Source organism: Carettochelys insculpta, chromosome 2, assembly GCF_033958435.1.
Source record: "Carettochelys insculpta isolate YL-2023 chromosome 2, ASM3395843v1, whole genome shotgun sequence".
Taxonomy (NCBI): Eukaryota; Metazoa; Chordata; order Testudines; family Carettochelyidae; genus Carettochelys; species Carettochelys insculpta.
Window position 1 is genome coordinate 226,311,298 of NC_134138.1, and position 24,035 is coordinate 226,335,332.

General features: G+C 44.8%; 1 protein-coding gene across 1 annotated transcript in view; it reads right to left on the reverse strand.

Annotated features, from left to right (window-relative positions):
• SCIN (scinderin) overlaps nt 1–24,035 on the reverse strand; it is an 87,672-nt gene that overhangs the window by 9,278 nt on the left and 54,359 nt on the right. Inside the window, exons 5-11 of the mRNA XM_074984673.1 lie at nt 11,160–11,252; nt 9,814–9,946; nt 7,502–7,590; nt 6,237–6,452; nt 5,091–5,212; nt 4,019–4,109; nt 127–297 (exon numbers count right to left, since the gene is read on the reverse strand). Coding sequence (XP_074840774.1) covers nt 127–297; nt 4,019–4,109; nt 5,091–5,212; nt 6,237–6,452; nt 7,502–7,590; nt 9,814–9,946; nt 11,160–11,252 — 915 coding nt within the window. The remainder of the gene's footprint in view (nt 1–126; nt 298–4,018; nt 4,110–5,090; nt 5,213–6,236; nt 6,453–7,501; nt 7,591–9,813; nt 9,947–11,159; nt 11,253–24,035) is intronic.

Here is a 24,035-nt window from a genome sequence, read left to right on the forward strand (position 1 = left end):
CTATGTTCCAACTCATACTATATCTAGCAAACAGAAGTGATTTTAATTCATGCTTGCCAGTCTGGTGCTCATTACAACTGCACCATGTTACATGGGGAACATTTTGCTGAAGAAGTTGATTTTTACCTCCATAATCCTGGTGATGGATGCCAGGTTCCGGCGAATCTGAAAGAGACGCGTGGGAGGAGAGGGTCTCTGACCTTCTTTCTTGGATGTGCCATCTTTATAGACAATGAGTGGTTTCTCTTTGAACAAACACAGCAAATGTGCAGGTTCTTTTCCTTGGGAGACCCGAATCTGTTAAAAAATAGTAGAATACAGTAGAGGAAAAGAAATGCAAGTATTCTGCATTGTTTTTGACATTACTGAAGACCAGGTGACAATAGCCAAAGGGGAAGTAGGTTAGGAAGAATTACTGATGGCAAGCTGTCTTAGATGAGCTAAGCACACATGGTGTCAGACGTATTATGGCTGTAGCATTCAGAAGCAGTTTTGTCACTCATGCTAACCCTCAGACACACTCAGTGTACATCTACACCAGGAAGTAACTTGGAAGTTAACTTCAAAGTTAGGCACTACAGTGAAATAACCAGTAGAGAGTCTACACGCATTTTCCCTTACTTCGAAGTCCTTACTCCATTCCTGGGAATGGAGTAGTGCCCTACTTCGAAATTTAACTTTGAAGCAGGGTGCGTGTAGATGATCTACTTCGAAGTATGATCTACTTCAAAGTAAGCAACTTCAAAGTTATTTTTGTAGTGTAGACACAGCCTCAGACTAATATTTCTAACAGAGCACTGAGCTCAGGATTTGTACATTCAGTTTCTAAGTGATTAAAATGCTGACAGTGGTCATCTATTTTCATTAAAAATTGTTTCTTTCTGAAAAGCATTGCCACTTCACAGAGTTACTTTGCCAACATTTAATTGTCCTGGAAGACTCTGATCCTGAAGGTTAGGGGACGTGTATTTAAATGAAGTAGGAAACGTGTTTTTCTTTATGACCATTATTTCTAGCTCTGTACAGTTGCAAAAGGTGAAAAATCATCCACCAGATGATGGACTACTACGCTCACAATATAAACTTAGGCCTAGTCTACACTAGAGATCAAAGTCGATACCAAATAAGCAATTCTAGCCATACTATTAGTGTGGCTATAATTGATGTATCAGGATTGACTTTGTGCCCTGGTGGAGACTGGGGCTCTTCAGGCTCACGCCGATTTCCGTTACTTCACATGGCAGCACGGAGTACCAGGGTCAACATCCCAAGCCCAGAAAGATCGATCGTGGTAAGTATAGACATACCCTTATAGTTCATATGGTAAAAAGATAGTATTTAAAACTGTACTGGTAAATGTCTTTAATTTTCATGGCCATTTAATACAAAAATAAAATTTATTGATTATGGAACTGCATTTCTTTATGGAACAGTGTTTCTTTAAAACAAAACGATGACAACTCAAGGTTATGTGCTTCCCACAGAATTTTCTTCTGTTTTCCTTCCCTCTTGCAGGTTACAGGAGCAGCAAACCTTAAAGAGGAGTTGAAGTATACCATGTATGTATCCGGTACACATCAGAGGAGTGCATGATGGAGAACAAATGAGAAGGAAGAAGGCAAAAAAGGGAGGAAACAGGGCTAAAATGTTTCTTAAAAAAAAGACCACTGCCAAAGAGAAGAGGGAGAGAAAACAGCAAAGGAGACCACCCGGTAAAGGTAGGCTAGGAAAGAAAAGCTCATTAGTTCAGATGCCAGAAACACACAGATCTACTTGGCATCCTAAATCTGCAGAACAAGCAGGTTAGCCAGCAGAGGGAGCTTATATGTCTGGGAGCAGGCCTGACGCATTCCATGGACCTCACTTATTCCTTGCAAGAACGAGGAGTACAGGGGTCGACTGTCAAATCCTGATAGTTCGATTTTGTGCATTCCCGCTAGACGTGTGAAATGGAACCCCAGAACATCAGCCCTGACTGGGCTGATCCCCCATTAAGTGTCGATGTACCCACAGACTGCATCATACCTGGAAGAGAGCTCCCCAACCTGTGTCTTGTGGTGAGCCTTCCACTCTGAGCCCTGGTGCATCAGCCTACCAGGTGGGTTCTCTGCCTTTGGGGCCAGATGTCCGATTGCCTCCCTTCCTCCTAAAAATGGCTTCCCCCCTCCCAAGAAAAGGAGAAGAGGTAAAGGAGGAGCCCAGAGAAGTAAGCGTTCAAATGAGAGAAGGAGAGAGGCAAACAGCCTCAATATCAGCCCAACACGAGGCCTTGCACTGCCTCCAGCAGCAGCAAAGCAGAAAACGGCTCAGAACTGCCCACTGGAGTAAAGGCAGATGAGGAAGAGCTGGCTGCTACTGAGGAGCTTGGCACTCAGACTCTACAAGGAGAGAAGCTGTGAAGTGTTGGTGAGGAACCTGTGTGAGAAGCGTGCATGCTGATGCACTGTATGGTTGAGAACTGTCCGCTGGATATAGCATGGGGCTGCAAGTCACTACTAGAGATCAAGTGGCTGCTTTACTGCCCTGCGTGGGCTGCTCACAGCTGGAGCACGGGAAGAGCAGAGCCACTGCCCGGCTGCTTCTCTAGTGCAGGTGAGTGGGAACTCTGCTAATCATCTGGGTGGCATTTAAATCTCTCCTGGGTGCCCGCTCAAGCGTAGAGCTTACAGGGAATATTGCTGCTATAACTACCCTCTTAGTCACTCCAGCACATAAGTGCTTCTGGGCTCTGTGGCAGGAAGTCAATCCCCTGCTAGCTCTGCTGCTTCAGAGGTGAGGAGTGGGACCAGTGGCAGACGGACGACAGGACAGAGTGAGAGAAGGCCCAAAGGAGGACACATTTTTAGCAGGGGAAAATTGGGTCACATCAGACCTGGCCTTGCCCCAGTCACACGTCTTAGTAGCCTTTGTCCTCTCTTGCACACCACAATCCTGCAGGTAAGGAGCTGCATCTGCTTTTCTGCAGATGGGAACATCACCCTAGGGGAAGAGTGTGAGGCTTTTGTGCAGCTGCACAAAGGAGAAACAGCACAAGCTACCTCCCCTGCAGGAGACAGGAACAAGTCAGACCTCAAGGCACAGTGCTTCATGGTGTTCTGCTTGAGGTAGTAAGTCTCCCACTAATGCATGAGACTACTTCAGTGGCACACTTCAGCCCTTAGCACATCATCAGGTCTGGCAAAGAGCAGCTCTACAGGGCTAGCCTTTCTCAGGAATGCCAAAAATGGCACGACATTGGCTGGGGGAAAACATTCATATGCCCTTTGTAAATGGCAACAGTCAAAATGGGCAAGGACACGGAACTTTCAGGAGAATGGTAGATGTGTGATAAAAACATTTAAAATGGATGAAACGAATGTACTGGGCTGGGTAGAAAAGAGGAATTCTTTGACTTTATGCTGAAAATTTCTGTTACAAAGTGATTTGTGTCATTGACAAAGCCACTGTGAAAAACTAAAGGAAATAGAAAACAAGTTCTTTCATTAAGGATTGTCGAGATTCTGGAATCCCTTTTATTGCGAGCTAAGCACAAGTTACCAGAGGGGAAAAAAGCCAGCATGTGAACAGTCCTAAAATGTGCTTCATGGCTTGCACCTATTCTATTTTGTGCAGTAACAAAGAGAAGCAAAATAAAAATCAGCTATGTAGCGTTGTAAATGCATATAGGGCTTTTCAAATCCAGAAGATGACAAGTTCCTTTTCCAAAGCTTACAGGTTAAGTCAAGCCATATTACAGCAAGAAAGGAAGAATATGTGGAATTATTGAGGAAGTAGGAGGCTGCCTGGATCAACCACTGTTATTTCTGATGAATTCAAGTGGCAAGCAATTTCATTTCTTCTCCAAAGTAGAGGGAAGCAAATATGGGTGCGTGACTATGTTTATGTTCATTCACTTCACAATACAGATGTAGCCTTCATACACCTGACAAGTTGTCTGTGTGGCCTGGGGTATTACTAAGGTCGGCTACCTCTTTTAAAGGAAAACTAGGTCACACGTATTCCTTTGAGACACACAAACCTGGACAGCCTGTCCATTCAGTGACCGATCAAGCTGAACAGTGAGGAATGCAGATGCAGTCAGCTCATCTTTTGTTGCATGCGCTCCTTGCCTGAGCATGAAGAAGAAACAAACAAAGCTGAAGTGCAGTCTCAAAATGATCCATGACACACTTTTCCAGCAAAGCACACAATAAGTCAGTCAGTTACTACAGGCTTTATGCAAGTGTGGGCCTGGATAGAGCCATTTCCTCCCTCCCATCCTTCCTGTTCCCCTCCTGCTCATTTCCTCTCACCAGTTCGCATCACACTGTGCAGACCTATCAAGCTGGGGGCAGCACAACTCCAGACCACAGACACAAAATTAAACTCCAGACCATGGATAGTGCTTGAACCAATCAGGCGATGGGAAGGGATCAAGATGGGGAACAAGCCTAGGAAGGTTAGGGGAGACAACAGAAAGGGCAGAGAAGCAGTAGCCGGGAGTTGCAGCAGAGACTGCGAAACCCACAGAGTGCCAGGGAGCAGAGTTTACATTAGGATCATCCTGGAGGGGAGACAGCTGCTTCCAAAAGGGGACTTTTATAGGTGCATAACCTGAAGCTGACAGGATAGCGGAGACCACTTCTCTGGGCTCTCAACACAGGTGCCAGTACTGAATTCATGGACAGACTAGAATGACTGGGTGGGGCGGGGGGAGTAGATTTGCATTGGCAAGGCCAGAGAGTCAGTGTGTGTCTAGCCAGGTGAGGCAGAATGGGGGTGAGAGTGGGATGATGTTTTGCTGTATGCTGTGCCAGGGAGAAGGAGTCTCTAACCACAGCGATAGCTCCTGAGGTGCCTGTACTCGGGAGTATGCCTAGGTTAGAGAAAAGTTAAGAGTGGTGCTTACTCCAGGGTCTAACTGTGACCCTCTGGGATGGAAGGTTGGCATTTGTGCAGGGACACGTGGGCTGGAACCTGGAACCCCTTCCTCAGCCATCAGACCTTTGGCCCCCTCTCCATCCTCAGACACATGTGAGTGGGACAGCTCACACACAGTCAGCAAATAACACAATATGTGCTCACTGAAAATCAATGTGAACCAGGCATACCAGGTGTAGATGATCTGCCCTTTAGGATAAGTATAAAGTATAATGTAGCAGTCACCACCATAAAATTCTCCATATGTCTCAGGCTCCACGGGGACTCTGCCGTTACTTTCAACACGCCAGATCTAGGAAACCAAAGACATCACTAGAAAATAATGAAGTTCATCAGCTGAGATTGAATATCAGGGAAGTGATTAAATTATTTATAATGTCCCTATCTTGAGTAAAACCTGTTTTCTGTCTCCAAATATTATGTTAACCAAACAGCCATCAGAAAAGATCAGTTGATCCTAAATGATAGAGACTGAACCATTTTACAGTCCACTGGGCCCAGCCCTGCCAACTCAATGAATGGTAGTGGAAACAGAGAAATATCACTTTAAAATAAGTGTCATATTTAAAATCCCTCTTTTAAATGCATTATATAGGTTGGCTTGGAAGGATTAGATTTTTATCAGTCAGCATCGATAACTATCAGTTTCACCACAGGTACGCACACCATCAAAAATATTTCCATCAATAATATTTGAAATTCATATAACTAGGCAAAGTAAGAAACATGCTGCTTGAGAACTTAGAGTTTAATTTAATGCATTTAGGTTGTACATTTTGATATGTGATGCTGACAATTTGTGTTTCATCATCTCAAATTCTACTGCCATTAAATAATTGTCTGACCCCCCACAATAATTTCCAGCAGTTGAGATAATTTAAATAGACAAAAATTGAAAAAAATATGCTTAAAACCCACCAATCTGTACAACTGTAAAAATGAAAAATATAAAAACATTTTTAAATTCTTTAAAGAAACAGTGATATTCACTACAATTACAAGAAAACCAAAACCAAAACTACAATCAAATTCTGCCAAGCCTAATTAGGTAAGAGGTCGGAGTTCTACATTTGTACAGAGTGACTGATGCAGCATTTTTCAAGGGCATCAAAGCACTTTAGTGAACTACAAACTATACAGCAGGCAGATGACATGGGGATTCAGTCCCTCCCTACCAACAGGCCTGAGATGTGAAACTGCAGCTTTTGCAAGAAAAATACCCAACAGTTTAAACTTGCAAAATAAGAACTTATCCAGTAAAAAAATGAGAGAATGTAAGTAGCTGAAGTAGATACATTTTAAAATGACAAAATTACCTCCACTTTTCCTGAGCCATCATCAACCATATTGTGCTGGGCAGCCATCTGTGGAGATTCATGTAACTTGGTGGCATCAAATTCAATCTGCTCAATTTTAGCCACTCTCTCTGTGACATAAACTTTCCCAAAGCCTTCACTTTGATATTTATCCTTCCAGTCTCTGAAGAACTGTTTGAAGATTGGTGTTTCCCCTCCTTCTGGAAGCACTTGAATCTGCAGGAAAAGAAGAAACGGGGGAGAGGAAAGCCATGATGTTACTAACACTGTTCCTTTAATGGCACAAAGTAGAATATTTTGGCTGGCTGACAGTCCATTGGTTGTAAGTTGGATGGGAGGGAAGGGTTGTGGGCAGTTTTGAGACCTTCACAAATGACACTTGGCCACTGTGATCCATGCCTTTCTTACCTCCAGTGTAGGATTATGGGTAATATCCTATCTGCAGGTAGCCAGAGCATCTATTTAGAAATTAAAGCAAGTACTGCCTGGAGCAGTACATCTACCGATCAAGATAGAGCACTGAGAACATATCACACCAGCTGTTAGCACGACATATCGGTGCGTCAATCCACTTCCAAAGCCAATTCAAAGAGCTGCTCCTGATTTATGCAGTCCTATATGGACTGGGGCTTGTGGCATAACAATCAACTGGCCACAGCGGCTGAGGGAGCCTAAGATCCACTCGGCAGATCCAGGGACAGAGCTTTCTTGGGAGAGATCTTACAGCTGTGGAGCAAGCTCCTGGTGCAAATTAGGCTGACCTGAATCTGACTCATTTTAAGGCATGATGTTCGCCTGTTTCTTCACAGAGGGTTTTCCTACAAGGAGGGATGAAGATGCCTGAGTCCACTCAGATCCTTCAGGCAAGAAGTGAGAGAGTGGAGAGCAAAGATCCTATTATGGGGCATTCTACCTATGAGGTAAATTTCTTCCTGCTGCTGTTGATGATCTAAAAAATGACATGCAGAACTCAAGGTTTGTACAAACTATGTTCCTTCAACAAAGGGATAAGGTGTATTCTGCATTAGTGATCCCTTTAACTGACTCTCCAAACTATTGGATATCTATGTGCACAATTTGGAGATTCACACATCACTATTTATAGGCAATGTCATGAGATTTATTTTGACCAATAACCTCCACCCCGCAACCTTACCAGCACGATTGACTAGGCTGATTAATAGCCTCACATGCACTTTCAACAACTGACCAATATTAAAAAGAAATTATCTCCCGTATTATTTATCTCACAAACACAACTGTACCTGGGTGCTGGCAGGGTAGTTCATTTGTTGTAGGAATTCTTCAGCAATCTTCATGGCTGCCTTTCTCTCATGTGGGTTAGCATCTTTGCCTGATTAAAGCAAAGGGAACAAGATTAGAGCCAGGCAAAAGGAACACACACTTCCAGAAGGTGTACAAGAAAATTTGGGCAGTGGTGAGGGGAGCTACAACTGAATGAAGTACCCTTTAGCAGAGTCCACTCTTACATGTTTGACTCCAGGCTGCACAATTACAAAAGTGCAGCTGAGCACACAGATAGGCAAAAAGAGCTATACCACGTCAAACTACAGGCAACTGGGTTTCTCCTGAGTTAGAAAATGAATACAAATAATTTGTTCACTTTGTAAAAATGTATCAATCCACATCAATGACCTGGGTCAAAATGACCAATTATCATGATGTGTGCTGTGTCTAGAAAGGCTTGTCCTGTGAACGCTCACTGACTACTGGTCTTGCTGGAAGGATGTAATGGTAGATAGGGCTGCTTTCCACAAAGTCCATGTCAGCTCTCCATTCCATAATTAGGATAAATTAAACTCTCTCTCAGACAAACTTCGGGTGTCACAGGCCGCCATGGGTCCTCACGCATTGCTTCTTTCTTGAGCTCCAAAGGTTTCTGACTTACCTGAAACACTATCTGGACCTGCACCAAATTCTGGTTCTGTTCCATGCCTCACCATCAACAACAACAACTGCACTCTAAGGCCCTTACCTGAGCCCACTGAGATGCGCTACTGGAGCTTCAGTACACTTGATTTTGCATGAGGCACTTGTTGAAGCAGACTAGAGAGCACTGCTTTAAAGGTGTCTCCTCTGAGTGCAACTTTTGCAGCAAGAGGGAAAAGGTGAAAGAGAGCATGGGGAAAAGGGTGCTGTACCTTTAAGGACCAGGCTGGAGCCTCCAGAAACAGAAAGAGAAAGAGAAAGGTGTAGAAGCCAGGCAGGCTGCAGTGGGTGCAGTTGCTCCCTAAAGCACCTGGAGCCAAGCCTAATCTCATTCAGGGACTTGGGTGTGCACTGTAAATTTGGGGTTCTGCTCACAGAATCAGAGAACCTAGAAATGGAAGGGACCTTGAGAGGTCATTGAGTCCAGTCCCCTGCCCTCCTCCTGGTTCCCAGACCCCAAACCTGTTTGTTGTAAAGATGCCTGAGCTGACAAACTTTGCTCAAATGGTCCATGAGCCACAACCTTAGTAAAAGGGACATAGTTAATGTGCATGTGCACTGGCTTCCCTGTAGATCTAGGCTGTTAAAATGGAATCTACTGCTGTTCCATTTGGAAAATGACAGGTGGAGCACACCTAAAGTGCCACATCAGGCTGCCAGGGACTGACTGCATCTTCAGAGAAAGTAATTGCTGCCCCCAGTACAAGAATGGGAACTGAGACAATAAGAGACTTGCTGGCTAATCAGGGTTATAACTGACTGTGTTGTGAACATAAATCAACCAAGGTTTATGGTGCTTCCCTGCCGCTCTCTATTTAAAAGATGCCCAAACATCTTCAAGTGAGATTTTATTTTGGTAAAATGTTTGCAGTACTTCCTGAACTGGCTGCTGACATCTGGTGACATATTATTTCTAATTCAAGTGCAACAAAGCAATTTTATGAAGAACTGTGCTCAGTCAGAGAACAGACCGTGCTTTATACTGGATATAATGGGAGCTCTAAAATTGGCCCAGCTCCTAGATGTTCTTGATTTTCCCAGTAGTACTCTATGACATGGAAATGTGCTGTCAGTGTAGCTCCAGACACTACTGCAAGCACCTATGTTGGCACAGAAAAATGTTTAAAACAAAGATGCAATAAAGTAATAATCAACAAATACTATTTGTGACGTGTGACATGCTACTGTTCTCTGCAGTGCTGGCTTTACAACCTCTCATCCTTATCTAACAATATGGTGTGCATGAGAGCAAGGTACAGCTGTACATTCATTACGGCGCATATGGCCTCTGGATTTTGTCCCTGATCCTGAAGATTTCCTGCCAGCAAACAAGCCTCTACATGATTCATTACGCCTTCTTCACAACGGATGTTCAGATCTTTGATACCAAGCTGATAAACACCCAAGGTACGTGGACTGGAGTAGATCCTTGCAAACTCACACTCAGATGCGCAGTCTGTACCCATGACCAAACTGAGCAAGGACTGCTCACGCAAGAAAGGATTTGTAGGCTGTTCTGCTCAGACTTTATGCCGCCTATATACATACCCCCATGGGCTGTGTGCACTCCCCAGGCTCAGCAGCACTCATCCACAATCACTGAACAGTCTTGCGGGTTGTCTCTTACCTTTCCACACAAAGATCTTCCCTGATGCACCATGATCCAAAATGAAACACTCTTCGGACAAAAGCATAGCCCTCAAGAAGGGGTTTTCCTCTGCAACCACTGACACCTTCATGGACCCGCTTGCATCTGATACCTGACAAAGCCGCAATATGTGATTTAGATCACATCAAGCTTCCACATTCAAATAACTTTCCCCTCCTCAAACACTATTGCTTTACTAATCCTGTGTCATGACTTCACGTAATCCATGTTACTTGAAAGCTGTGACAGCTAATGAGAACTTTTTAACAAAAGCTTCATTGCACTTTATGTCCAACAGAGGGAGCTACGCTATTAGCTTTGTGATTCTTATCTGCTGTCTCTCTTGCAAACTTACTGATAAAAAACTCACTTTCTACCCCACCCCTGCTCAAATACATGCTCCAGGAAAACATTATATAATTAACAATATCTGGATTCTCCACAATTGAGAACTGTGGCTAAAGCATCGATGCTCATGAATTACTCTTATGCAATGGGAATTAGTCATTTAAAGCCTGCTCTACCAACTGATTCACACCCACGATGTGCATGCACAATTAAGGGCAGGTATGATCACTTGAAGGTGCAAACAGGGAGGCTGCCTTAAAGGCCCTCCTTGGATCAGAGCCACAGGTTTGAACAGCATGGTTGAAAGCATTTACTCGACCAAATCCTTAGGTAATGTAAATCATTATACAGGTTTAAGCTCTAAATTCTGTGACTCTCTGATCTGGCAACATCCATGACCTGGCATGATCATGGATGTTGTTGGACCAGAGAGCCCTGGAGCCATGAGAGTTGGGGGCTAGGAAACCAGGGGAATAACACCATTCAGCCGAGGATGGGAGCAGCAGCTCATGTCTGGGGCCATAAAGTGGTAGCCTGCAGCGAGGCGGGGGAGGTGTGGCCAGGGCTGGGAAGCAGCAGCTTGCAGCAGGGCTGCAGAGCTGCAGCTCACAGTGGAGCCAGGGAGCTGTGGCCCACAGCAGGGCCACAGAGCTGTGGACCACGGCAGGGCCAGGGACCCATGGCCTTTGCCATGACTAAGAAATCGTGGCCAGGAAGCCATGGACCATGGCCAGGGACTGGTAGCGGAGCAGGGATTCACCTCCCCTGATCCAGCAAAATTCCTCGTCCAGGACCACTCAGGTCCTGAGGGTGCCAGACCAGGGAGGTGGAGCTTGTACCTCTATTGAATTTAACAGAATAATGCAGATTTACACCAGTGACTACAAACTGATGGAAACAGTTTAGCATCCCAGAGACACTGCATGGTTGTTTCCATATATCTAGCTATAAGATATTTGGAAAGACTTGATGCTTACCATGTACAGTTTAGCTATTCTCCTGTTTGTGATATCAGCTGTCTCATCATCCTTGTCATCACCCTTAGGAAGTGGTGGCTTAGTCCCTAAAACCTGTATACCAAAAGAAAAACAACTTCACTGCAAAGGCAACAGGGGTCCCTTAGTAAAAGCACTCATGTATTTTTAATATTTGGTAGCTCAGCAATTAGATTGGATCATCTCTCTGTAGGATTATTCAGAGATATAAATCTCATCTGCGGGCTGGCTTGTTTGAAAACATACAGGTGTGTTCAAGCCACTGTGCCAGGTCTGCAGCAGGATGTGTGTTGCTATATGCTGCCTTTCCCACATGCCAGCTCCTTGGTTTTGGGTGCACTGGGAAGGGGATTCATTCGGAGAGCCAGGCCACTTAAGATCATTAAGAACCAACTTCATTTTTCACCTTGCTGCTTTCTGTCCGTTTCCCTACATTTCAGTTTTTGCTTTGGAATTGCCAGGCAGTGAGTTTACCCTGATCCACATACACTTCTTGGGTGGCTGTGGGTGGGGTCGGGTTGCGTCAGTAAAGCTAGTTGAGGTTATTTTCAACTAACTGCCTTTTTTGTTTTGTTTTTTGAATGAGAAAATTTAGATTCACTGAAACCAAAAAAGTTTATGGGAAAGGGTCAGATTTGAGGCATCTCCAGACTCAAAGATTTTTTTGTTTTAAAATACAATGGTTAAAATACAGGTTGTACCTCCAGAAACTGGCACTCTCTGGTCTGGCAACATGCTCCTGGACCAGACAGCCCAGGAGTGGAAGGGCGGGCTGCCAGCTGCAAGGAGGTGGGCAGCCTGGGGACAGAGGTCTCTGGCACCCCATAGCAGCAAGGGACCAGGGCCAGGGCTCCGATGTTGGGAGCATGGGGCAGAAGCTGGAGCCCAGCAGAGGCTGAAGTTGAGCCCCAGAGGGGCTGGGAGTCAGAGCCCTGATGTGGCCTGGGGGAGTCCAGGCCAAGGCTAGAGTTCTGCGCAGGCTGACTGGAGTCCCAGGAGCATGGGGCTGGAGCTGGAGCACTATGACAGTGTGGGTCAGTCTGAAGCTCCCTGCAGCCCCATGGAGTCTGGGACCAAGGCTGCAGCCTGGTGCACAGGGTTGACTGGAGCCCTGGTACAACCCTGGGGAGCCTTGTTGCAGCCCCAAGGAGCATGGGGTTGGGGCTGGAGCCTCGCACAAGGGGCTGACCAGAGCATCAGTGTGGGGGCTGAGGTCAGAGCCAGAACTCTGCGGGCCTGGGCCCAGAACCCCCGCCCCCAGCAGCACAGGACCAGAGCCCTGTGGCAGCACAAGCTGGGACAGCAGGGAGCACCACAGCAGGCGCTGGCCACCCAGGACACAGGAAGTGGGCAAGGAGGTTGCGTGGGAAGAAGCCGAAGCAGGCACTTTGGGGACCTCCCCACGTCCAGCAAATTCTCTCATTTGAGACTGGTCAGATTTTGACCATGTCAGGCCAGTGAGGTGCAACGTCTTATCTTGTTTCAACATTTACAGAAAAATTTCATTTTTGAAGTTAAGATGACTATTTAAAAACTCCAGTTATTTTGTGCTAAGAAGGATTAAACATGGAAAGGTCAAAACTGAAACAAAACTTTTTGAAATAATCTAAAAACAAAATATTTCAGCTGAAATGATCCTTTGTCATATCATTAGTTTGTGAAAACTTTCTAGATTTCACTTTTCTGTCCCTTTTGAAGATGGGGAAAAACTCAAAATCTCAGAAGGTTTCAAGGCATAAGAGACCCATTTCCAACCCAACTCTGTTACCCATCTAACCACCAGATTGGCCAGTTTTACACCCCAGCTAATTTTACACTAACTTACCATTAAAACAAATTCACAACGCTGCAGTAAGAGTATGCATTATGACTGAAACAGCCAGGTATTAATGGAGAGAGACAAGGCAGGTTAGGTTATTACTTTTATTGGACCAACTTCCATTGAGGTAGATATAAGCTTTTGAGCTTCACAGATCTCTTCTTCAGGTCTAGGGAACCTTCCAAAGCTTGTACCTTCCTCCAACAGAAGCTGGTCCAGTGAAAGATATTTTCTCACCTAACCTCATCTCTCTCATACCTGGGCCTACCATGAGTACTACAACGCTACAGGTATTAACTGTTTTTCTGCCTAACTGTCAGACCCTCTTCCTAATGACCCTCACTTGTTGATTGAAACATGGCCAAATATAGGAAGACTTATCAGACAAATAATTTCAATGGAATTACTCCCATGGGAAGGACACCAGGATCTGGCTTAACGTCTGATAATGAACTGTTAACATTAAATATTAGGTCAGTAAAAAAACTCTATTGACAGGAGATTTGCATTGAGCCATGATAAAACAGTGTAAATATTTGATTACAGGGATGCAGCACAAAGCACACAGTTGCAAAGTTCAGAGAAAAAATCTCATAAATATGTAACATGTAATAAACATCACCAGCCATCTGTTCGATTTCCTAGCTTAGCAAGATCATGTAAGCTGGATGTGATCATCCCAGTTTACCTCCACTTCTAACTTGCTAAAAGCCAAGAAAACAATGTTCTGAGCCTTTAAAAGATATGTTCCCCTTAGCCTTCCCACAGCTAATGGTGTTCACTCTATGAATTTACAATGGCTGCTGATTTAACATTTCAGGTAATTAGGAGTAACTTTTCAGACTGGTGTATGGACCACGTAGCTGAACAACACATTATAATCATTATACAGTAAATCCTTAGTGCTGTCTGGACCATGCTGCATCCATCTTCCCTCCAGCCAGCCCTTCAGCACCAGCCAATGGTGATGTAAAGAGCTCAGGGCTTCAGCCACCACTTTGGCCAAAGAAGCAGTGGTCGGGAGCCCTGGGCCCTTTTCAGTTGCCAAGCTCCAAGGCTCCCCTTTGCCCCGCTCTCTGGGTGTGCGTGAACACAAGAGATGGTCCCATTAACATACAAATCCATCTATAGTGAGAGACTACTACAATGGGGCTGCCCGTGGTATGGTTAATGCAGGGTTTCTTCTTGCTGCACAACTGTCTCTAGTGGTAAAATAGTGCTGTAGTTTTACTACTCTTGATGCCATTTTATCCTCCAAGTCACCCCAGCTGCCACCCTTGATCTACAGCGCGTTATCTTCTGCTACACAGACTTTGGAAAGCATATACTGCAAACACTGTACAGGAAACATGCCGAACTGGGCTTAAGAGCATGGACACAGAGTCTGAATGAGCTTTCCCTCAACTTCAAGAAGTCAGCTGGGGGAAAAGGCTTCAGAAAGAAACTGTGTTTGCATAAACATGCCTGCTCTGCCTTGGGGTGCAGTGCAGGCCCACTGATGGGCTGGGGCGCAGAGCCAGATCCCACCCCCACCTTGCCCCCAGGCCCACGGTGACTGTCAGCCCTGCTAGTGCAGCATAATGGTTTTAGACTAGTAGCTACACCTTTTTCAGGAAGTATAAACATATTTATTAGCTTTATTAAAGGTAATGTTAAAATTATCTAACTCAGTAGAGGTTAAGGAAAAAGTATCTGTACATCTGGGTAAAACACTTACGTTATCCAACAGTACAAAGTCTGGTTTAAAAATCATAGAATACACATAGTACATAATCTGCAACATCTCAAATTCAGGTTAATACATTTTAGGATACAGTTAAAATATTAATATCAAAATAGTCAGGTACATCACTCATACAAAGTTATGACTGATGATTAATCCTTTGGGCTCCTAGTAAAGCATAGGGTCTCCACAGTCAGTTATTCTCCATTCTCCATCCCTTGCGATCCTTCGTGATAGTCTTGATTTGATTCCACATTAAGCCAGCTGCTTTTACTTCATCCAGGAAGCTTCATAGCCATGTTTGTTTGGGAGGTCTCCTTTTCCTCCTTCCCTTTGGATTCCATTCTAACACTTGTCTTGTGATACATTCCTTCGAGTCCTTATGCAGGATATGGCTTGCCCATCACCATTTTCTCTCCTTGATCTGGATCATCCATTAGCTTCTGGTTTGTTTTGGTCCACAAAGTTTCGTTTGGCATTCTATTGTACCACTTTAGCTGGAGAATATGTCTAAAGCATTTATTGGTAAATGTCTGAATTTTCTTAGTATTGCTCTGGAAAAAGCACCACATCTCTGAGCCATACAGCAGCACTGATTACACATTGTGAGTGAAAATACGCAGTTTGGTTCTTGTTGAAATGGCTCTTGTACACCAGCCGGGTCGTAGTATGGCAAAGGCTTGTTGCGCCTTTCGTATTCTCACACTGATGTCTTCTTCAGTGCCCCCATTCATGCTGATAACACTCCACAAGTATATCAACATCTTGCACTGCTTTTCCTTCAATTATAATTTCACCTTTCTATCTACTGTAATGTTCATCAACTTGGTCTTCTCTTGACTAATCTTGAAGTTCACTTACTCAGCTGTTTCCTGTAGGGCATCCATCTTCTCTTGTATATGCTCTAGTTGGTTTGCAAGCAGGGCAAACTCGAGATCTTCAAGTTTTCTGGTTTGGGTCCATTGGAATTCACTTCCTGAGTTGGCATATGCTGTTTTTGTGACCCAGTCTAGGGCAATCAGGAAGCGTAGTGGAAAAAGAAGGTAGCCTTGGTATAAACCTGATGTGACCTGGAATTTTTTCCAACTATTTTCCATCGTGGATTACTTGGCAGGAATATTCTTCATGCAGTTTATTGATGATGGTAATCAGCTTGCCTGGGACTCCATAATGCTGCATGATGGTCCAGAAGGACCACACTGTTGAAGCCTTTCATGAAGTTGATGAAGCTGATGTAGAGTGGCCCTTGCCATTCAAACGCATTGCTCTACAATGATCCAAAGTGTTATCATCTGGTCTGTGCAGGATCATCCTCTCCTAAAACCTGCCTGCTCTTCTTGTAGTTTGTGGTATATGGCATCTTTCATTCATTCCAGGATGACTCTGGTTAGTACTTTGATTGGAATGGACAGAAGGTTGATCCCCATCAACTTTTCACCCAGTGACAGATCTCTGGATTTAGGGAGTTTCAGTATCAGCCCTTTTCTCCAGTCCATTGAGATCTCTTCTGTTGTCTGTATCAGATTTAGCAAACTGTGTAGCTGGTCCACTATAGCAGCTCCTCCTCCTCTTAGTACTTGAGGTAGAATATTATCAGGTCTGGCCGCCTTGCCATTCTTTAGGTTCCTTGCTGCCTTGAAGACATCCTCTTTTGTAATTGCCCCCGTGTTGATGTCTAGGGGTTCTCCTGCTTCTAGCTATACTGGGTTTGTTGGTGGTGGTCTGTTTAACACTTCTTCAAAATGCTCCTTCCATCTGGCTCGCTGCTTATCGATTGAAGTAGGTAGCTGACCATCACTATTTTTGACTGATTTGTTTGGGTTTCTTTTCCTTCTGCTCAAGACTCATGTTGTATTGTGCAGGGTTTTCAAGTCCCCTTGCTTAGATGCTGTCTCTGCTTTTTCTGCGATCTCGTTTATGAAATTTCTTTTGTCCCTGCAAAGATTTTTCTTTACTTCTCTGGTGATATCATGGTATCTGGATGATGCAGCTTGTTTCTGGCCTCTTGTTTTTGCTTGGTTGACTTGTAGTTTAAGTGCCTTCCATTCTTCAGTCATGTCTAATCATGTCTGATCCATTTCTAACCATTAGAGGAGTGAAGTTCTGGTACAGTCTTCCAAGGGGAGCAAAAACTACCTGGTTTCAAGATTTAGTTTAATAACTTTAGGGAGGAGGTGGTATCAAGAGACACCCTAGAGTGGCATGTGGCCCACCTATGACTGCTAGCAGCAAGTACCTCCAAGTACAAAGATGGGAGACTAGATGGAAAGGCCTTTGAGTTACAACAGTGAATTCTTTCCTGGGTGTATGGTTGGTGGGTCTTGCGTATTTGCTCAAGCCCTGTCAACAAGACCATGTGGAAGCAGGGGACATGGCTGCGACATGGAACTCAGGGAATGCAAACCTGCCACAAGCTAGAATTGCAAAGGGGCATACCAGGGTGAGTGTCAGGATTTTAATGAGAAGGTGACATCTAATCAAGATGTTCTGAGAGCAGTGGAGGGCACTGTAGGAAACACACCACTGTGAAGTAGTGTAGTGTGGGAAATACAAGGGAGGACTGCCTGAAGTAGTCAATCCCAAATAGAGATGCATCCAGAGGTGAGTAGTATGGGGATTCCAGGGGGGGCACCAGCCACATGCCCCTGCCCTACCCAAGCCCGGCCTATGCCCCAATCTATGTCCCTTCTCATGCCATCTCTGCTCCACCTGCCTCCTGTTCTGCTCTGGCCCGCCACTTCCCACAGCTCCCATGGCTAACCCGTATCAACTGTGTGTGGCTGATGTGCCAGATGTTCCCCAGCCCTGGTTTAGCTAATTGGGAAGAGTAGCAATTGACCACTTGCTTCCTTCTGAAGATTCTGAAGGGGCCACTGTGGCAAAGGAAGGGAAATCAATCCGAAGACAAACATGTTTGGGAAGTGGTAATTTCTGAGGTAGACAGCAAATTGTCTGTCAGTGGTAGCAATCTGTGTTTGTGAACCCAGTATGCTGTTTGAGATTTTAATGGAACCCTGAAGTCAGGATTTCTGATAGTGTTCATGTTTCCTCTCCCAAATATTTGAGGCACAACTTAAGCAGTGTCCCTTGTTTAGCCACCCAACCTCGGTGTGTATCTGCCAGCCTTCTGGGAAAGGTGGACAACACAAAAGCAAGGTTCACTCTTCAGCAAAACCAAAGAGGAAATTGCTAACCTGTAGGAATAACAGGATCACAAATTACACCTAAACACATCCCAGCAGAAGAGTCTATTTCTTGCTGTTTTAATTACAGTAGACCCTCTCTTTAAGCGGGCTCGACTTTTGTGTTTTCATATTAACACAAGTCAAGTTTGGGGGGACTCTACTTTCCCGTATCCCATCTTTCCACTTACTGATGTACTGCTGGCCGGCTCAGGCTCCTTAGGAGGCAGCTTGTGCCTTGCGGCTGCCTGGCACTGCAACACCGGGGGCAGAAAGGAGAAGGCACGGCTGAAGCTGCCCAGAGCCAAGCCACACTGCAGCTGGAGCTGCCCAGGGCTGCAGTGATGTGGCTGGAGATGCCACCACTGAGCAGCCCTGGGGCCAAACCGCACAGTGGCTGGAGCTGCCCAGGGCTCCAGTGCTGTGTCTGGAGATGCTGCCACCTGAGCAACCCCAGGGCTGAGCTGTACTGCGGCTGGTGGCAGCAGAGGTGCTATGGCTGCTCTGGCCAGCAGCTGAAGCAGGAGGTGCCCCACCCCAACCTGGCCCCCGCCCACCCGCCTGCAGGAGGACCCAGAGCCACCAGCTGGAGCACAGGCACCAGCTGCCCACTTCCCCCCAACCAGGGGAATTCCGGGAATCTCCCTAATTCCCCCCACCACCAATTTACTTGAAATTCAATTTATATGAAATTCAATTTACACGGAGTTTGCCCAGGACACGACCTCCACATAAATCAAGGGTTTACTGTATAGGAGTTTTCTGCCCTGAAATGCCAGCACTCGTCCTTGGACACTGATTAAAGGGAACAAAAAAATTATAGGGACTTGAGAGTCTGGCTGGAAATATTACTGGAAGGAGAGGACAGATAAAGAAGGAAGTGTGAATCACCTGAACCAACATATCAGCCAAAGGTTAATTTAGGCCAGTCTGCAATGACCAAACCAGTTTTACATTGTTGAATTTGGTTCAAATGGCACCATAACAATATCTGTGGTTCCCTTTAATACAGATAATCAGGTCAGGATTCTAGGGCTGAAATTGAGCTGTTTGTTGCGGCTGTGAGCCAAAGTATCATATCTCAGAAAATTTAAATTCCCATCTTATGCATAAAGATTAATTTACTGCCCAAATAATAAGATAAAGAAAAGGAATTCAGATATTCACAGAAATTAATACTGTCTCATGGGTGTGAGGATATTTTACTTTTGTACGTCTTTCAAAAACAAACAGGATTCGGAGTGTTTGATATACTCTTCCTAAACAAGCTGAGGCAAGCAGTTACTGCCATTTCCTTATACTGGGGATTTAAAGCCCTCCCAATGTACACAGGTATCCCCTGTTTGTGCTAATGAGAGATACACGTATGCCCTTGGCATTCCTCTTCATGGATACACAATGATGAGTGTTGAGCTAAGCAATCTTCGTGTGAACTCATTAGCACTCACAGAGGGGCTGTGTATTAATCTCCCAAGTAGAAAAGAGGCTGTCATACAGAGAAAGTGCCTCTCCAATAAAAATCACCTCAAATATCAGTTCAATTCCAGTACTTGCAATGGAGACAAATTCTCGTTGTAATGAGCGAATCCTTGTTCCGTTGAATAAGACTGCTCAGGGCTAGCTTTCTCCTTTAACAGCCACTGAGGGGAGTAAGAACTCTATCCTCTTCCATGTGTGACCATGCTAAGGCTTGTCCAGGTAACAGCCCAGGACCTAGAAGCAGAGAAGTGGCTTGCTCCATGATCTTTTGCCCCTCCTGTAGATCAGTAGGTGAGGCAAGGCAGAGAGTGTGCACTCATGGCTTCACTCTGAAGAGGATAACTTACCCTTTGTGGGAAGCTACCTCCCCTTCTAGAGCAAAGAGGAAGCAGGTGAGGCATGGAGACCCTGAGCTGAGCTCATTCCCAGGCCTGCGGGGCAAGATCACCTACACAAGACACAGCATTCATCACGAATACAAAAGCAACAAGAGCTTGCTATCTGCCCATGACCAAGGTGTCGCTGCTCTTTGCACACAAATCAGGGAAAAATTGTTCTCTGCTAACGGGTGACACAATTGAGACACGAGGCCCAGCCCAGGGGTAGGAATGGTGGGTAACAGCATTGCTCCAGAAGCAGATCTATAAAAGAACTGGACCTTAGAGCCACAATTCCTCTGTTGCCGACTTCTTCTAAGAGGGCAGCCTGAAAATTACTGATGTCCTTCTGTGCTACTCTGGCCCATAACTGGGGAAGCATAGCCAAGGCTCCTCATGCTACCTGTTCTCTTCCCCCCCCTCACTTCCATCCACCTGCTTGTGGCAGATGCAGTCTAAAAAGACTAAACGAAGCATGCCTGAATCCCACCCTGCTTGGACATGAGCTTCAGTGCCATCCATAGGTGTGCCAGCCTAAGAGTCAGAGCCCTGTAGAATCAGAGGAAGGGGATAATGACCACAAAGCAGAACCAAGCTTTAAAGGCTGAAGATGACAGAAGAAAGCAAGAAATCCTTTCCCCTCCCAACTATTGCATCCTTTGTCAGGCAGCACTCCCAAATGTAGCCACTCGTATTGCTACCATCGCTTACCGCTCATCCCTTACCGCCCTGCATGGATACAAAATTTGCATCCACAGATGAAAAAATGAACTGTGGCTATGACCAATGACACCTGCATATGCAAGTAACCATGGAGATAGAGTGGCTATCCCTGGGTTGAGGGACTCTAGGGACTCGGTTGAGTGGTTGGAGGGCCATGCTGCTAATTGTGGGCAGTCATTCTCACTTTCTGGTTCTCAGGCATTAGCACAGACATGGCAGGAAAACTGGTCTGAAACCATGTGCTCCCTTTGACATTGGATGGACAATTCAGGAATAGCAGAATAAATATTTGATTGATTACCACCACCACCACCCGCCCCAAAGGAACTACAATCTTTGAGACCGCAAATAGATTCATGTCCTTGGAGGAATAGAGGCAGGCTCAAGGTAAGTAAGTTTTGCTAAACTGCCTCACAGACAGCAGGTTCTTACTACAATTATAACAAGAAGTCTTGTGGCACCTTATAGACTAAGATATTTTGGAGCATAAGCTTTCATGGGCAAAGACCCACTTCATCTGATGAAGCGGGTCTCTGCTCATGAAAGCTTATGTTCCAAAACATCTGTTAGTCTATAAGGTGCAACAGGACTTCTTGTTTTTGAAGATACAGACTAACTCGGCTTCCCCTCTGATACTCAACTGCAATTATGTTATCTGTGGCAATCACTGCAGTGGCAGACTGCCTTATGTCTGCAGCTCTCCCAGGACAGCAGACCTCCCATCCACCTTTGTGGAGGTTGAAAATAAGGTGAACAGATCCATGGAATCCCCACAGCCCTCATGCATCTCTGTGCCCTCTGCCAGCTGACACCAAGAGATCTCTGAGTTACGGGGAGCAAGGTTTATTTTTTCGGTATTTATATTCCAGGCTACAACTGAACAGGTTTCTGTTGCCTATGGATTTCAAACATAAATCCTAATGTGATTCCTGGTGGTATGCTTAGCTTCCTAAAAGGGAGGTATTATGCTATGGCAGCTTTCCATCAACTTGTACATTGCAGCTTTGCGGACATATTGGATAGGGTAATTTGAGCATATACGTATTAGTATTCTGATGAGGTAAACATTCTGCCATTAATCTGCACCATTCTACAAACAAACTTTGGGTAACATTTTTAAAAACACCTAAGTGATTTAGGTTCCCAAAACCCATGTTCAGAAGTGACTTAGGGGAAGATTTTTAAAGGTATTTATATGCTTAAATAGGCATCCAGGCACTTTTGAAAATAGGCAGACAGGCATCTTGGCACCTCTGAAAATCCCACTAGACATCCCTTTGAATCTTTAAGTACAAATCTATACCCTTTGTTAAATCTGTCCGTAAGACACGTGAAAATGTGACAAAGGCACCTTTGAGAAATTTTTCCCTAGGTACTTAAAAATAACTTTTCTTTAGAAATATGCATGTGCTCAGTTCTAAAGTAATAATACACGCATAATAAACCAAAGCCATTTTTGTGCACGCACGTGCGTGTGTGTGTATGAGAGAGAGAGAGAGAGAGAATGCAAACAGCTCTATAATTTTCTAATGTGTATTTAGTGTGTCTCTGCTATGCAAAATAGCCATACCTGGAAACTCCTTTGGTATGCCTGCATTCTATTTAAACTCTCACAAAAGAAAGTTTGATTTTAGCACTCCAGTTTTGCAAGTTACTCTGTTCCAGCTAACTCACAAAGAAAAACAAATATCTATGTTTAGAACAAATGTCAACATGGGGTGCTATGGTGGGTAATACACTCATAGCCTGGTGCATCACAGCTGCTAAGAGGAGAAAACTGGACAGCACAGGAAAGAAATGAGGGTTTCTGAGACCAAAATATTTTCCACCCTCTTAGCAAATATTTGCTTAGAATTACAAGGAAAATTCAAAAATTTTATGTAAGAGAACAGAGCTCCTGCTAATTTGCAGTGTAACAGGAAATTGCCCTCCCCCTCCACAACATCACAGAACTCCTGCCTTCCTGGCCTCTACCAGCGATGATCTCTCTGTGCAGACCCCAAGCCCTCCTGCAATGTGCAGCCCATAATCCACTCAACACCCAGAGAGTCACCTGATGAGCTTTTCTCCCAAGTATGGAGAATGGCACAAGTATGGCACCAAGTATGGCACAGCTCACCAATTACACCTCAGCCCAGTTCACTGCTGAATTAACCCTGCTTAGATTTATTTATAGTGGAAGCAAGTTTAAATGTTCTTAATAAAGAAAAGTGGTGCAAATGCTAGCAAGCCTGTAAACAAAGCTCTAGGTGTAAAGTACCACACATACTACAGCCTATATTTGCTGGGACACATGTCTCAACACCTATGGTTCACCCCAAATCCTTCCAGCATGTTGCAGCCAAGCTTGGCTGTGATCTTCCAAGCATGAAGCAATCCCATCGTCAGTTACTTCCTTGGTGAACAAAGTACTTTGCCTCTGTCTCTACACTTACTGTCTAAAAATCCATTACTTTGCAAACAGAATTCAACACACACACACACCCCACCCTAGTTGTTGTTTCCTGTGGGCTTTTTTCTTATCAGTTTTTACAGGCTTGACTAGAGTTCAGCACTGACTACAGATTGGCTTTCACTGGAAAGTGGACATCAGACCCAGCCCAAGAGAGAAAAGCATCTCTTTCCTCCTGCCTGACAGGAGGAGTAGGAGGATCACCTTCTGGTGACCTGCCTTCAAGAACATAATTTTCAGTGCAGATGTGCATATAAAAACTCCTTATGTATTGCATGTACATACATCTCACAATGATGATCATAATCACTGTGACACAAGCTTCCATTATCAGAGGGGTAGCCGTGTTAGTCTGGATCTGTAGAGCAACGAAGGGTCCTGTGGCACCTTATAGACTAACAGAAAAGTTTAGAGCATGAGCTTTCGTGAGTTAACTCACTTCTTCAGATGCTGGTCCTGGAAATCTGCAAGGCCAGGTATAAATAGGCCAGAGTAAGGCTGGGGATAACGAGGTTAGCTCAGTCAGGCAGGCTGAGTTGTATTGTCATCAGTAGATCTGGAGGTGTGAACTCCAAGAGAGGGGAAGCTGCTTTTGTATTTAGCCAGCCATTCACAGTCTTTGTTTAATCCTGAGCTGAGGGTATTGAATTTGCAGATGAATTGTAGCTCAGCAATTTCTCTTTGGAGTCTGTTCTTGAAATTTCTTTGCTGCAGGATAGCTACTTTTAAATCTGCTACTGTGTGTCCTGGGAGATTGAAGTGCTCTCCTATGGGTTTTTGTATATTGCCATTTCTGATGTCTGATTTGTGTGCATTTATTCTTTTACGTAGGGACTGTCCAGTTTGTCCGATGTATATGGCAGAGGGGCATTGCTGGCACATGATGGCATAAATTACATTGGTAGATGTGCAGCTGAATGAGCCCACAATGGTGTGGCTGATCCGGTTAGGTCCTGTAATGATGTTGCTGGTGTGTATATGTGGGCAGAGCTGGCAACGAGGTTTGTTGCATGGATGGGTCCCTGAGATAGAGTGACTGTGGTGCGGTGTATAGTTGCTTGTTAGGATTTGTTTTAGGTTGGCAGGTTGTCTGTGAGCAATGA